We start from the raw sequence: 16,790 nt of genomic DNA, 5'->3' as shown, positions 1-16,790 counted from the left end.
TAAAAAGTAAAATTTACTAAGCCCTGTTACCAGGTCTGTTACCAGTTATGCATGCAACATCAGAGCCCACATGAACCAACGGTGATTGGGCATAAGGGGTCACCCTGCCCCATTCCCCAGGACAAACCCAGACACTCCCCATTCCAATGCAGTCCCCTGCCTCAGAGCACAGCCTTGCTCAACACTCTGTGCACTGGAACATTCACCTGCTCTCTGAACACCTTCAAATAAGACTTAGTAGAAATATACAAGATATGCACAAAGGAAATATCAAAATACCAGCAAGGGATGAAAACACATAAACTTACAACGTGTGATATTACTGAACATGGCATGTATTATGTTGTTGGATAGAAAATCTCAGTATATACAACAACTCTCCCTAGGGTAATCTATACATTTACTATGATTTCAAGAACAAGATTGACTGACTCCCCCCTGCAAAACTATGAACCAACTGTCAAGTTTATATGAAATAATAAGCAAAAATAGTAAGGAAAACTGTGAAAAATAGAGTGAGATGTGGGGCTAGACCTATTAGATATTAAAATATATTATTAAGCCACACTGTGTTACTTAGAGCACGACAAAGGTGGCATTTCAGAGGGAGCTACAGTACCCCAACACAGTAGGAAAATCAACTAATTGTGTCTCACATCTCATAAATAAAAAACAAAGACACAGAAACAAATAAGCAAATTCTACACTGATCAGAAAGATTAAAAATGTGAAAAATTTAAATGTTTTATAAACTCAGAGTAGATACAGCTTTCATAAACTGGATAACAAAGCAAGTCATTTAAGAAGTAAAACACAAAATAAACTTATACCAAGAATAAATTTTTTAACCTATTAGGTTGGCACACCTAACAAAAAAGAAAAACCACACTATTAGAGAAAGTACAGGGGAACAAGTACTGGTCTAGATCAGGGTGGAGAACAGCTCTGGTGCAGCTCTGGCCCGATGAGGAACTTCGGCAACACCGATCAAAATGACAAACACATATTCTTCAAGCCAGAGGTGTTCAAAGCCCCTTTTTATTATACAGATATACTTTTAAAAGTATATACGTAAGTATGACATTCTGTATGTACAAGATTAGTTTATGTACCTGGTTTCTAATAGGAAAAAAAAAGGAAAACACCTATTCATCTATCAATAAAGAAGTAGTAAAATACATTAGGGTTATTTCCATGCAATGAAATACTATACAGCTATTTAAAAAGGGGGCTTCCCAGGTGGTGCCAGTGGTGAAGGATCCACCTGCCAATGCAGGAGATGCGGGTTCTACACCTGGGTTGGGAAGATTCCCTGGAGTAGGAAATGCCAACCCACTCTGGTATTCTTGCTTGGAGATCCCATGGACAGAGGAGCCTGGCTACAGTCCATGGGATCACAAAGAGCGGGACATGACTTGGCACGCATGCACACATTTAAAAAAAGACTGAGGCCCCTTCCTTTGCTGATTTATAAAGAGCTCTAAAATAATTAGGTTTACAAAGCAAGGTACATGTCATTATGCGTGGTATATCTCACTTTTATAAAATCAGGAAACACATGTCATTGATTCTTTATGCATAAATTGTCTGGAAGGCTGTGTAAGACACTAAACATTGGTTGCCTCTGCAGAGAGAAACTTGGATGGGGCTTAAAAGAGAGAAGCAGACTTACATTTTACTGCATATCCTTTTATACCATGTGAATGTATTAGCCTATTCAAAAATTAATTTTTGAGAATTTTAATTTTACCTACTAAAGTTTTAATTAGCAAAAAAAAAAAAAGGATAGATTGTCCTTAGGGAGAAGGTGTGATAAAATCTAGAGAAGACATTTTGTCCAAGATAAATCACTGCCTCCTTGGCCACTCTGCAAAGCTACTCCTAACACATGTCTCTGAGGGTGGCTAGCCAAGGGAGGGGCCCAAAAGTCTTGTAGCACCTGCTTTGTTTCCTCAACAATCAGAAAAATCCTCTACATTTTCCAGCAATTCTGAGCTAAAACAGATGCCTACGTTTCAGAAAACTTAACATGTTATCTTTTAATTACTGCTGAAACAAAAGAAAGGGTCTAGAAGCTACAACTAATGAACCAGATAGAGGGCTGGGAATCTTAATGAAAGCTGGAAGCACTTTACATACATTCTCATTTCTGGCCTTGACAATAGGGTAGCTAATAGAAAGAAGATACAAAAATGGACAAGATCAGAATGTCTTAGGCAAATAGCAATGTTTAAGCATTCTCTACTCACAGAACACACATTCCTTACTGGGTACAAATTCATGCAAAGCACAAGCTCTACCCAAAATAACAAGTCCATACCATGCAGAACACCATCCCATGATGAAGCCCCTCCAAAAACCTAACTGGCTACCCCAAGGCCAACCAGCGTGTTTTCATTTCTGGAGTTAGTAGCTACCTCATGCAAGCTAGGAAACAGTGATTAAGAAACAGCATCGTTTGTAGGCTGTGAACAACTTCAAAGGCCATGATGAGATGTATACTTTTCAGGGAAAAAAATAACAAAAACAGATACAGCTCCATCATTGAGAGATCATTTCCCAGTATGAGAAACACAAATATATAAAGTCTGTGCCTACCAATCTGGTTGGAGGCTACCATAAAGGGCCTTCCATTTCCATTTACTCCAAAAGCAATTTGGATATTGAATCCCACCAGCATAAGCTACATACGTATACTGGAAAAAAAAATCCCCAACACAGCTGGACATGAAATGTTTTCTTTCCTCCTGTGAATCCTTATACAAAATAATGGTTAAAATTTGGCTGTACACATAGGAGGTACATTATTTTTGTTGTTTAATTGAGAATATTGTGGATGGTGACAGGCTTCCTGCTAAACAATTCATCGTTTGAAACTCAACTTCCCCTGAAAGTCAAGGTTCAGTGCTGGGTAAAAAGGCATGCAACCAGGTCACCAGCCTCCCAAGCTGGACACAAGGCATGCCTTGGCTGCAGAAAACACGTAATTAGCAGTTACAGGTCTTCATGCCAACAAATTAATGGTTAACAAGGATGATTAGAGTCAATGAAACCAAAGCACAAGCTCTTTGCCTTTTTGATGCTGACCAAAAGCCACAAGCACACACATTTCCCCACGGCAGGTGCATACCACTGGACTTGAGTTGCTTGGATCGCTCTCGCTCCTGGATGGTAGATTTTGGTAAAAGTGGAGTCAGTCCTCGGGACTTGGTAGGTCTCATGTAGCCTTTCATGGGTTCGGCCACTCTGCTTTTATCTTCCTTCTTCCCTTCTCCCAGAGCCTTTGATTCAGATTTTTCTGTCATTTTCTTAGATGCCTCCAAGATCTTGCCTTTGGATTCTGGGAGTTGAGGAGCTTCAGAAGCAGTTACTACTAACTCATCTATCATTGTTGAAGATGTCACTTCAATTTTGCCATCTAAGACATCTGACTGGAGTTCTGGTGGTGCCAAGGAAACATATGCCATTTCTCTGATGTCAGAATCCAGACTGATTTCTTCCAATTTATCCTTTTTATCCTTTTCACTTTCTGGAAGCGAGAGAGTCATATCTACCTCCTTATTCAAATTATCTGGGCCCTTGGAATCTCTACCTTCAGTACTTTGGTCCTCACAGAAACTGGGCTTTTGTGCTTTGTCTCCCAGTAGGTGAGGAATTGAAACTGGAGCAGAACCTTGCTCAGACTCTTTGTTTACTGGACATGTTGGGGAATTACTCCTATCTGCACATGCTTCTAGGCGTCTGACCTCACCTGCCAGGCTGGGTTCGTTTGCCAGCACTCCAGAAAGAAGGTGTCCCCCTGCTGGCTCTGTGGTTTCCTCTACTGAGTGCTTTGAGGCACCACAGGGCGTGGACTCAGAGTCTCCTATCACATGCTCTCCATCTCTCCCTGCTTCATTTTTCATGGCACCAGCAAGCTCACCTTTATCCTGAAGACAGTTAGAATGATTGTTAACTGTTTCTATGGCTGTTGTCAGAGTTGAGGCAACTCCTCCTGTGCTCATAGAGGGCATAACAGCAGAGGGACCCTCGGGTCTTTGTTCCTTTGGGACTCCTTCTTTGCTGTAACTATCTACCTCTAATAATTTGGGAATCTGGGCTGGAGCTGTCTCTTGCTTACTTTCTGTCAAGGTGCCTGGAAATGAATCACTTTCCTTTACTACTTGAGAAGTAGAAGTGGGTGGTTTTTCACAGGCTGCTGGTTCCTGAGCCTCTAGGGGGACTGACTTTTTCATCAACCCTGGTGGAGTTCTGGGGCAGGTAAATGTAATATTGCTATTTTCGTCCACATAGCCCATTCCTTCAATTCTGTGGTCCCCTATGGTTTCCATGGGAACATGTATTTTTGTTGCATCTATCTTATTCTCCAGAGTGTGCTTCTCAGGGAAACTATTTTTAGTCTTTGTGCTTTTTCCATCATTACTCCTTTTACTTGGTTTGTCAGCCACTGCAGTGTGTCCTTTGGCCACATCTGTCTTATTCTCCTCAGCCAGGACTGAAGGAACAAATCCTGCCCCCGGGATTTGGTCTTGGCAACTCACGTCTGTCATCTTGGTAGCCATTTCAGTAATAGGAGAATCCTTGCCTGTGTTTGTTTTATTTCCGCCAAGAGCCCCAAATTCAGAAGAATTAGCCTCCACATTTCTACCCTTTTGGTCATCTGCTTCCACTGTGGGTGTATCTGAGGTATGTGAGCACAAAGGGACAGTAGGCTCCGACTCCTTGTTTTGATGGGGAGTACTATCGGTAACCCCATCCTTCCTTACGAAAGGCGGGTTAAGGATTTCTTCCTTCCTCTCCATTCTAGCAGGCTGTGTGGAATAATTATTTTTATACTTTTTGGTTTTGCCTTCACTGCCTCTTTTTTTAGGCTTTTCAAAAATCCAAGGAGCTGCCTCATGACCCATCCAAGGACACTTTTCCTCCTTGCTCTGGTTGCTGACCCCCATGTCTGTGGCTACAGCGCCTCTTTCTGCTCTAGCACTGGAAGCCTGAATCATGCCTGACCCGTTTCCCAAAGGAATCAATGCCTGCAAGGTGCTCGCCACCCTAGGGTCCATCATCTCCTTAGGTTCCCCCATCACTATTGCTTCAGTGAGCACAGCCACAGTCCCTGGCTGCTTTGAAGAATCCAGCCCCAACTCCTCACTTTTATCCCCAGTAGCCATCCTCCCACTTGGCACAAAGACAGCTCTGCTGTCCTGGCTATCTGCAAGGAACGGTGGCTCAGACTTTGCTCTCACCTTCCCAGAACTTGCTCTCACCTTCCCAGAACTTGTCTTCCCCTTCCTGCTTTTGCCATCACCTGCCATCCTCTTAAATGGTTCATTCCCTAGTCCAGGGGCCTGAGCTAACACTGTGTCCTGCAGCTGCTCAGAAGCCAAGATGCTGTTCTCATGTCTTTGCTTGGGAACACTTTCCTTTTTTAGTTCTTTAACCTCTTCAGCTCCTTCAGAAAACTCTTTCTGTTTGTCATTCTGCAGTTCAGTCATTTTACTTTCATCATTCCCTTCTTTTAGACTATTTCCTAATGGATCACCTGCTGTCACAGCGGATATGGAAGCAGGCAGTTCTTTTGCTGCACTGGGTTTTGAAACTCCACCCACAGCCTCTTGGTTCATGATGGGAGTGCAACTCTCTTTGGGTCTGACCTCCAAAGGAATTTCTACTTTGTGTGAAGAAACCTCTGTCAGGGGTCCTTTCAGACTGAGGGAGCGGACTGTCTGGCTTTCATCTGCAGGCGTCTGGAGGTGGGGTGCAGCCTGCAGTATGCACTCATCTTGCAGCAATTTCTTCTCCTGGCCCTGTGGTGCTGACTTGTTACCTTTCACCTGTGCCTCAACTCTCTGTTTGGGCTGAGAATTTACCGTAGTTTTCGGGGCTTCTTCCAAAGGACGTGAAGGAATACTTAGACTGTCTGAGACAAAGCTCTCAGCCACCAGTTTGGCTTCTCTGGAATCAGTTTCACATACCCCTTTCAAGTCGTCTCTGGACACTAGTCCATGTTCTGTGCCCACAGTGGTGGGCTGGCTGGGGGGCACAGCTGACTTTTGTGAGTCAGTGGCAAAGGAATAACCTTTAGTCTCGTCTCCATTGTCATCATCCCAAGGTCCCCCAGCCCGGGGTTGAGAATACCTCTTCTGCTTTGGTTTCTTCTTTTTTTTCTTCATCATCATTGGTGAGCTTTCTATATCCCAGGCCTCCCTGCCAAGATCCCTCTGAGGTTCAAGGAAGTCACCATGAATAGTTTTCCTCTGGTTCCCAGGCTCACCACAGGAAGACGAACCAGAAACCCAACCCAGCTCAGACAAAGGGCAAGGGCCCAGCCCAGGATCAAGAGTCTTCCATGGAGAAGAGCCTCCCAGCAGCTCAGGAGGGACCCTGGAAGGCCTGGGCCGGGTGGGCCGGGCGGACCTGCGGTCACTGGGTCTGCACGCTGGTTTGGCTTGTGTGGGAGGGGTACCTGCAATACATGAAGCTGGCTAAAATTCCAAACAGAAAATCCCTCGTTACTGTTTCTTTTTTTAAAAATCCATTTACTGACATTTAAATAGTGACATTTTCACCAACCCACAAACTGATTCATTTAGGAAAAGTTTTTTCCAAAACATTTCTCATTCTTAACTGGGATCAACACATATTTAACAAAGACCCAAGATCATCATCTCAGGTGAAGACTTTTTTTTCCTGCAAAACAGATTTACAAAATATTTGAAACTTGAGAAAAGAAATTCAAACAGAGATCTTCTGAACTGTATAATATACACCCAAATACCTATAAATCTCAACTGATCCTTATTTGTAATTATTGTTAACAGGTACATAATTCCCAAGATAATAACAATGGTAAGCTCCTCTTTTGCTCCCATTGATTAACTGAATGAAATACATATGATTTTACAATTCTAATAGTCTGTCACCAAAATTATACTACTTATCAATATTATACCAATTACTTGGGAAACAGACCAGAAGAACAGAACTATACTACTTTAAGAAAAAAAAAAGAAAGGGAAAAAAAGAAGAAAAAGAAAAGTTACTGAATTAGTATTTTGACCAGAGAAACAGCCACACTATTTCAGAACCAGAGCCTCCTACTTTGAAAGACAAATGTGTTAAATTTCAATGTTCTGTTGCTAAAGGTACTTCCCAAAAGACAGAGATATATACATAATGAAAATAGAGTGATGAATTAGAACAATTAGGGTGAGCATCCTTGGAAAAGTTTCAGGAAGTCAGCTAGTACCACCTCTGGCCTCTTAGTTAATGAATGCAGTATGGATCCAAGATCCTGGAAAGAGACTCAGTGAGAGCAGACTAGGACAGCTCTTGCCAAGTCTGATGCAATGAATGACTTCAAAGAATATGAAAATACTTAAAACAGTGACTTTTGTTCTTGTCTTTATCCCTCCAATGTCCTCCAAATCCTACCATTTACTTAATATACCTCAGGCCAATTATTGTTTTTCTTGAAAACTGCTAGGCTTTAGCAATTCACAGCATCATTTAACTTGGCTATTAATCCACAGCTATTTGGTGCTCTCTCTTATACTATTTAATTCAATTGTTATATAAATCTTTGATTGCAGAGTTCATGCCTGGGAACTTATGTCTTAGCATGACATGTGCACAAGGACTTGAGAAATCCTTAATGGTATGCTAAATCACTAAAACAACATTTTAAAAGTCATATATTTATTTACTTGGTGCTAGCCAGTGTTCAAAGCAGTAGAGATTCCAAGTGAACTAAGTCTTGGTCCCTGCCCCCAAGTGCATGTTCTAACCACAGTCACAGAACAGTAGACAAAGAATCACTAAGTTGATAAAGTTGATAATCACGTGTACAGGCTTCTGGCTTAGCATCAAAACCGTGTGAAGCTCACTGAATAATTCAACTTTCAAGTTAGCAAGTATTTTAGGCTCCTTAGTGTATTTAAGAATTTGTTACATTCTGGAAACTTGTTAAAATGCATCTTATGACAAAGGCCTGAGGAGGAGCCGACGATCCTGCATTTCTAATAAGCCCCTAGGTAATGGCTGAAGCTGTTGGGCCATGGAGCGAACTGTAACTAGCAAGGAGTGACAGAACACGTGACCAATTCATTCATCTTAGAACTGAGTTAACTGCATATAAGGAAACTAAATAACCTGCCTAAGGCAACACAGGATATAACAGTAAATGGCTGTCTTGGATGAGTTGTCTTAGGTTGATGCACTGATAATTTTAAAATATCTAACAAGATGACTCTGCCTAATCAACACAAGATCTGGTTAAGTGGTCCTGATGACTACCACCTTATAACCAGGAACAATGTCTTCTAACACCTTCTCATCTTTCCCAGTTTAAGTGGTTTCAAAGAGGCCACTTTGTTTCCTGACTTACCTGAAGTCTCTGAAGGAAGCTCAGAAGTTTGACTAGATGGTTTCTTTTGCTCTAGTTCTTCTAACACAGAATCCTCATCTGTTGGCAAGCTGTGCTTTTGGCCCATGGCCACGACTGCTTCTAAAGGTAAAAGTCAAAACCACAAAGATTTCAGAAAAGCACTGATTCAGCTACCTCTCCACCTTGCAGAAATTGGAAATGGGAACAGTTTTTGAGGAATGAGGGATGCTCCTATGAGGGCAGAGAGAACTGGAGTGGTAGTTTGAAGGGGGAGGGCAAGAGGGATTGGGATGGTTGGTTTCTTTTTTTTTTTTACATAAGGGAAAAATAACAACTGTTTTTATGTTGGTAGGAAAGATCCAATATAAAGCAGGGTGGGCGGGGGGAGTGGCAGAAATTGGTGAGAGACAGGAAGAGAGAGAATGGCCAGGGCAATGTGCACAAGGAGACAAGGTGGGATTTAGTTTAAGACAAAGATGCTGGCTCTGATGACTAGGAGCAAGGACCGTTTGCTGATGGCAACAAGAGGGAAGGCAGAGTCTAAGATAAAGAAACAGGTAGTAAGATACATGAGCAAGTGGAATTCTGTGAAAGTTCTCTTTAATTACTTCAATCTTCAATTATCTATAAGGAAAACAGGAAGATGAGTAAGAAAAAGGATGGAGAAGGGGCTGGCGGCCGGAGGAGGGTGAAGGTGAGAAAAACTGTCTAGGGGAGCAGGAATGTGTGTAGACTTGCAAAGTACAGTGGGACTGTCTTCATTCTCCCTAGCATGATGCTCGTGCCTCACTCTTCTGGAGACTACATGGACAGAAATACCGCAAGTAAATGTAAGCCCATACCTGGTGAAGTCATGAGAGGTACAGCTGACTGTCCCTCATCCTGGAGAGATTTTAACTGGGAATCCTCACTTGTTGCTTCCTGGGTCTGTGCAGTTTCCATGTCCTTAACAGGAACTGGTACCACCTCTGCTTCTGAGAATTTGGCCAGAGCCGCATTGTTGGCCAGGTTCACCTCCGTTTCAGGGGGCTGAGCAACATCCTTTGCCAGGGTCACCTCTGTTTCTGGGGGCAGAGCCACATTCCTGCCCAGGGCCATCTCTGTTGCTGGAAGTGAAACCGTATCCTTGCCCAGGGTCACCTCTATTTCTTGACGTGGAGCCACGTCCTTGGCCAGGGTCGTCTCTATTCCTGGGGATGGAGCCATGTCTTTGACTGGCACGATGACTTCTGTTTCTGGAGGTGCAGCCATGTCCTTGTCTAGAATGGCCTCTGTTTCTGGGGGTAGTCCCATTTCCCTGCTCAGGGCCACCTCTGTTTCTGAGGACAGGCCTATCTCTTTGGCTGAGCGTATTTCTGTGGATGACACAATGTCCTCATCCAGGGGTGCCTCTATCTCTGAGAGTGATGCTGCACCCTTAACGGGGGTCATCTCTTGGTCTGTAGGTGGGACTGTGCCCTCAGCTGAGGCCAAATCCATTGTAACAGGTGGAATGCTCTCTGTTTCTTTGAATAGTAGTATGTCCTGGGCTGCGGATACCTCTGTTTCTGTGGACAGTGCCAGGTCCTCGTCCAAAGACACATCTGTTTCTGTGGGCAATATGGCATCCTTAACTGCGGTTTCCTCTGTTTGTACAGGCAGTACCACATCCTTGACTAAGGCCATATCTGATTCGATGGATGATTCCACGTCCTTGACCAGTGCCTCATCTGGTTTGGTAGGTGATTCCATGTCTTTAGCCAATGCCACCCCTGTCTCTGTGGCTGGCACCACATCTTTAGCCAGGACCATCTCTGCTTCTCGAGATGGCGCCATGTCAGCCGCCTGCAGTTTCATCATCATCTCCAATGCTTCTGCTCTCTCTTCTCCTGATGCCATTTCTACTTTCTCAGCTGGCTCTAAGGGAAATAAGTTGGACACTTAGGATCCATCATTGCCTGCTCATAGCTCTTCACTCAAAACTTAACGTTTTTAGGCCATGAGAGATCTGGCTTTTGTGACCATAACGTCCTAAACATAACTAAAAAGCTGTCCATTAATGCATTTGTTGCTACTCTTCAACAGTTTCAATATTTAGAAGAATAAAATATTGGCAGAACATATAGTGGAGGAGGAAAGGCAAAGGAGAGAAAAAAAACACAGGTCAAAAAAACCCAAAAACACACACCAACACAGGTGCACAATTAGTGGCAGGAAGGGAACCTGTGGATGTCAAGAAACGCCCCCACCTCTGAGTTCTAAATCTGCACTGAATTACACGGACCATCTTTGCCCTCTAACCCTGATTGTATTTCAACTACAACTTAATTCCTCCAGCTGTGAAGTCAGTACTTTAAAAACATTTAAAAGTTTAAAAAGTTTAAAAACATTTGTGACAGTGGTGAAAATTTTATCCATGCTGCAAGCAAAAGGCTAAAAACTATATGATGATTACTGATACTGTAACTATTAAGTGCAAAGAAGGAGTCTAACAATGTACCTGCTGTTGGCTGCAGAGGCTGTGGAACGGCCTCGGGGGAAGTGAAGGATTCCAAGTGTGCAGGGTTGGGGGCTTCTGCAGACCACCCCTGAGGAACAACAGCTGCAGGATCAAATGTGTCGCAGGGTAACATACCTAATAGTAACACAGAAATCCATTTTTGAAACTCAGTCAACATTGAGGAAAAAGCACATTTGATATCTGAAATCAGTTTATACACTGCCATAAAGACATAGGTCAACAGGAACAATGAGAAACAAAGCAGGAAAGTTTAAAAGTAAAAATCGCTGACATGTGTAAGGTTTGGCTAACTGTTAGGCTGTCACACCACTAATCAACATTGACTGGCCACCTACAGTGTTTTGCAAAGATTCAAAAATTACAATTTTGTGAAAATGATTTGTAAATTATTAAGAACTAGACAGATTTAAAGTATTATTATTATGCTGTCCTCTGCCAGACATAATATCACACGGGTCCTTGCCATCAGGATTACAATTTAGCTAGAGAGGCAAAAGACACATATATCAAATAAGGAAAACTGTGTTGTATGGACTAAATGTTATTAGAGTTTACAAACAAATATGAAGAAGACCAGAATAGTCACAGAAGGTTTCAGAGGAGAAACAAGAATAAGAAGAGAGGAGAGAGAAGTTAATTTCAGGAATGGAGATACCATTGAGCAAAGAAAAGAATGAAGATGCCAAAAGCACATGAATGTTTCTTGGACTATGAGAGCAGTCTGATTTAAATAGGTCTTGTAAACCAGAGAGGTAAAACAAGATTAGAACAAACAACAGAAGAAGGATCTGGAAAACCACATAAATCAAGAGCAAAAAACCCCCAAAGGACAGGGGCATGCTATCTTAAGGTATTAACCATGAAAATGAGATAAGAATAAAGAACAAGGAGTCAGAGTGATCAGGCATATTCAGAAATAATTTTAAAAGGGAGCAGGATTCTGACAGGTGACTACTGAGATACTCTAGGTATGAAGAGATAGGGGCATTCATTAGGGTAAAGCAGAGAGAGAATAAAGGAAGAGAAGAAAGATGCTGTAAAGAGAGAAGTCAATGCAACTAAATGACTCCCTAGCTAGTGAGCTGAAAAAAAAAAAAACAAAAAACAGGAGTCAAAGCCAAAATCAACTCAGGAGATTAGATGACAGCATCAAAGTCAATTTATTCAACATCCTTGTTCCAAGAGATCATCAGGCCACAGGAAAGCACAAGTGAAACATATTACTACTAGTCAGGATCTTTACCAAAAACAAAACTATAAACATAATTTGAAGTGGGACTTACTGATGATGGGTAATGAAGGACACCAGAACATGTCACCCTCAGATACACCACTTTGACATAAAAATTTTGAGCTGAAGGCATTCAAGCAAACAGCAAACCCAGAAAAAGCTACCGCCTTTCTGACTAAAGGCAGGATATAAATGTTCCTTTCACTGGCAAGAGATGCTCATCAGGCCAGAGAGGGCACCAGAGGAATCTGCCAACAAACCTGACTCCATTAGTTTCCTCCCACATATTTACCCTCCCACAGTACGACTCTTGGAAGTGTAAAATTGCTTCATTTTTCCTGTCATTTCTCTACAAGTTTATTATTCTTTCTTGAGGATGTTACACAAACTGAATTTCTAAGCTACCACTTTGAGTTGCTTTCTTCCCATGTGATATATGTTGCATGCCTATCTGTCCATGGGGATTCTCCAGGCAAGAATACTGGAGTGGGTTGCCATGCCCTCCTTCAGGGGATCCTCCCAACCCAGGGATTGAACTCAGCTCTCCCGCATTACAGGTGGATTCTTTACCATCTGAGCCACCAGGGAAGCCCAAATTACTTGCTTTTTTCTTTGATAAATCTTTTTATTAAACTCAACTGAACACCAAAGATGAGTAGAAGTAAAGCTTTGCCTGCCCTACAGTTCCTTGGCCACATTCATGTTAAGCTATATAAAACCAGGAATGAGGATACTACTAATTGAGAACTAAGATCTGTTTAACGTTTTACTATGTACCAGATACTACGTGGTGTACTTTTACATAATTTTATTTAATCATCACCACATCTTTAAGGTTAGAACTAATGGTGGCTCCATTTTATAAAGAAATCAAACTTTAGGGAGGATATAACTTTCTTAAAAAGTCCACGAACTAATAAAATGTGGAGACAGAAGCTGGCCCTACGATACAGAGTTCAAGATTCTCCCATAAGAGGAGGTAAGCAGCCTCTGAGCAGCTCAACTGTGAATTTTTATGACTAAAACTCTGTCCCTGGAATTTTCCTGGCAAGAATACTGGAGTGGGTTGCCATTTCTTTCTCCAGTGGATCTTCCTGACCCAGGGATTGGACCTGGATCTCCCGCACTGCAGGCAGATTCTTTACTTACTGAACCATCAGGAAAGCCCAATTTAGAAACAGCCTTGTGACAGACAGAGTCCCTAAACATGACTTTCCCTAGTGGTTCACTTCAAATGTGATGAATGAAAGGCCACATTAATTGCTTGGAATTCAGAAATAAATCCAGTTAGAGAAGTCATACCATAAGTGTCTTTCAGGGGATCATTTTGTTCTACAAATGCTGAAGTATTGGTTGTTCCACTGGGGAAAAAGAGCGAATCTTCTAGGCCGTCATCATGGTGCATCTTAAAGGGATCTGGAATAAAGAAGGAATTTAAAACTCATTTCCAGAACACAACTAGAAAGATTAGCATTTATTATTGAATGAATATTCAATATTATTGAATATTGTGTGTTGTCAACAGTGTGCTAAATAAGATAATACGTGACTGAACATGCCAGGGAATCAAATATTCACTAATTCACTTCCACAGTTAAAATTACAAAATCTCATATTCTCTAATATTTGATTATCTAAATCAGTCAGGCAACAAACACACAAAACTGAAAGCACAAATCATGCTTGAGTCTATACTAGGAGGTGAGAGTACAAATATAACTAAACTTTCAATATGTATTTACAGAGCAGACATTCATTCTAGGTTATTAAAAAAAAAAGTAAAAAGGACATTTTCACCTCCTGTGAACATCATGAAGAAAACTGCATTTCAAAAGCTGTCTGAATGAGACAAGGTGAACAGCTGGCATCTGAAGAGAATGAACTCTATACTCAGGAGCTGGCATGAGTGAAGGCACTGAAAACATTAGGTAAACTCTACCTTCTTACAAAAAAAGAGCAAAGCCACTCAGGCCAAGCAAGAATTCTGCTCTCTAAGGAGGCCATCTCAAAATGCAACATACATCTGAGCTACCCCAGAAAGCCAGGGGTAAAAGATTGCTAGGACCTAAGACATGCATTTCTATTCTCAGTGAATGCTAATTCTGTACTTCCACTGTCAGAGGCGGCTGCACTGAAGTCTAGGCCTTAAATTAGCAACAAAAATAACTGTTGCATGGTTCGCGTATTAGGAGAGGAAGACTGCCAAATCACATGTAAAAATCAAAGATTTCTATGAAATTCTGTCATTTATTCATCACTATTTTGTCGTTCAGTTGCTCAGTCACGTCCCACTCTTTGTGACCCCATGAACTGCAGCACACCAGGCCTCCCTGTCCTTCACTATTTCTCAGACTTGCTCAAACTCATGTCCATTGAGTTGGGGATGTCATCCAATCATCTCATCCCCTGTGGCCCCCTTCTCCTCTTGCTCTCAACCTTTCTGGGCATCAGGGTCTTCTCCAGTGACTCGGCTCTTTGCATCAGGTGGCCAATATATTTTACTGGGTGTGTATGATATGCAGACCCTGAACACTCTAAAAATCCTAAGATGTATAAAAATAAGAGTTGAAAACATTTAGCAGATGGATATACTTTAGTTCATATTTAAGCTGAGAACTAAAGATGGGGGGGAGATGAAGAGCCTTCTTTTTCTACATTCCCTCCCCTTAGTGATCTCATCCAATCTCACAGTTCACAGGTAAATATACAGAGACACAAAGTTAGTTAGTGGTAGCTTAGGGCTAGGATGGATAGGAGGTAGGCAGTGAGATCTAAGGAGTACTGAGTTTCTTTAGGAGGTATATAAATATACTAACATCCACCTAATTGTATACTTTGAATGGGTGAATTGTATGGTATGTGAATTATATCTCAATAAGGCTTCTTTTAAAATTACACATATCCAGGGTAACCAATGACTGGAGAGTGGTACAGAACATCAAGTACTAGATGATCTGGAACCAGTTATGAGCACCTTACTTCCCTGGTGGCTCGGACGGTAAAGCATCTGCCTACAATGTGGGAGACCGGGGTTCGATCTCTGGGTCAGGAAGATCTCCTGGAGAAGGAAATGGCAACCCACTCCAGCATTCTCGCCTGGAAAATCCCATGGACAGAGGAGCCTCTTAGGCTGCAATCCATGGGGTCGCAAAGAGTCAGACATGACTGAGTGACTTCACTTCACTTCACGAGCACCTCATAAGTTAGATAACAAAACAGAAACCATATAGTATAAGTAGAAACAAATACCGTGAGCTCTCAACTTGACTGCTCTGACGTGGAGGTATCAATGCCACTGCTTTGAGGTCCTTATGCAGCCCACCCCTCCTGCCACTTCTAGCTCTAGGCAACAACAGATATGTTTTTTTTCCTCTATATAAATTAGTTTTAATTTTATAGAAACTGGGTATAAGTTTTCATTTCTCTTTTGTCAAATGAGGACAATATATATTTGTCAGAGTTAGGTAATAAATGTAGAGAGAATGTATATTGAGGCTCTAGCACTGTGCCTGGGACAAACAGGCATTCCACAAATGGTGTCCTTATTACTATAATTCTCTACAGAAGAATTAAAGTTCTAGGGTACAACTGATCATTTAGTCCTCAATGAAGATGAATTTCAGTTAATTTAGTCAAAACAGGTTTTGAAGGGGAGAGAACAAAGGGGCACTTGCCTCAGAGGAAGGGATAAATAGAGAGGAGAAAGGTCAACTAAATGTCCAGAGGAAACCATTATACCTGGGTTGTGCTTTACGAGCAATATTTAGGCTGAAATGTTTTATCTGAGTGGTGGCTGGAGGCTTTTCATATTTAAGTTATTATATTCAGCAGTCACAAGCAAGTCTTGTACTTACCAGTCTGGATAGGATTTACCATGTGCTCAGGTTCAAAGCAAAAGTTTGTATTTTCTGGCCAGTTCTGGCTGTTCTGATATCCCTGGTAGGCCATCTTCTCTTCAAGGAATTCAGATGGAAACCCTTCAAACAGAAACAGGAAACCAAAGTTATAAGGTACCACTGTTGACATTTGATTGTTTCTATTTCTGTCTTTTGTAAATAAAACTACTATGAACATTCAAGTACAGGTTTTCATGTAGACATACGTAAGATTTTATAGAATTATTTAGCTTAGTTCTCAAATAACAAAAACACAAATGTAATAGCATGGCCCCATTCTGAATTATTAAGGAGAAATCAACCAGAAGATGATAAAGAGAAAACAAGATTTTTCTGATGCCCTGAGGTTGATGATAGGACTCCATTTGTAACTGACTCAACAGATTGTAAGCAACAGCCTCAAAACTTGGCTCTTTGGCTGTCTTCGAGAATAGTTTTTCTTTCCCCCACTTTTCTATTAGTAAATATTCTAGTAAATCTGCAAAGGTTAAACCACAGGAGGGACAGAAGGAGGGATAAAGGGAGGGAGACAGAGTAAACAAGCAAGCAAAGGGTTGGGTATTAGTATAGATTAAGCGCTAGACTCTGCTCTACTGAAAGCTAACCATGCAAACACAGGACAGCCTTTTTATTTCTCCCCGTCTCAGTAATGACCTCTAAGGATACTTGTCATTTTATCAATAATTTTACACTACACAGGAAAGTATTAGCATTTCAATCTTTGAATTATGGCCTACTTAGAGAAGGTACACTCACCATCTCTTATTTCAAAGTTAATAA

The 16,790-nt window shown here is 41.6% G+C and overlaps 1 protein-coding gene across 44 annotated transcripts in view; it reads right to left on the bottom strand.

Annotated features, from left to right (window-relative positions):
• Positions 1 to 16,790, bottom strand: part of MAP4 (microtubule associated protein 4) — a 152,946-nt gene that overhangs the window by 32,646 nt on the left and 103,510 nt on the right. For 25 of the 44 annotated variants that reach the window (XM_086368228.1, XM_086368226.1, XM_086368231.1 and 22 more), the window contains 5 exons: positions 15,969 to 16,091; positions 13,417 to 13,530; positions 10,863 to 10,997; positions 9,226 to 10,281; positions 8,384 to 8,503 (listed from right to left, as the gene is read on the bottom strand). In XM_086368228.1, the coding sequence (XP_086224354.1) occupies positions 8,384 to 8,503; positions 9,226 to 10,281; positions 10,863 to 10,997; positions 13,417 to 13,530; positions 15,969 to 16,091 (1,548 nt within the window). Of the gene's footprint in view, positions 1 to 3,130; positions 6,464 to 8,383; positions 8,504 to 9,225; positions 10,282 to 10,862; positions 10,998 to 13,416; positions 13,531 to 15,968; positions 16,092 to 16,790 lie in introns of all 44 variants that reach the window. The other 19 variants (XM_086368209.1, XM_086368207.1, XM_086368217.1 and 16 more) reach the window with 1 other exon arrangement.

This window comes from Bos grunniens, chromosome 22 (genome assembly GCF_055505025.1).
Source record: "Bos grunniens cultivar Pamir isolate PY7600 chromosome 22, Bosgru_T2T1.0, whole genome shotgun sequence".
In the NCBI taxonomy this organism is placed as follows: Eukaryota; Metazoa; Chordata; class Mammalia; order Artiodactyla; family Bovidae; genus Bos; species Bos grunniens.
This window is presented reverse-complemented; position numbering and strand designations above follow the sequence as displayed.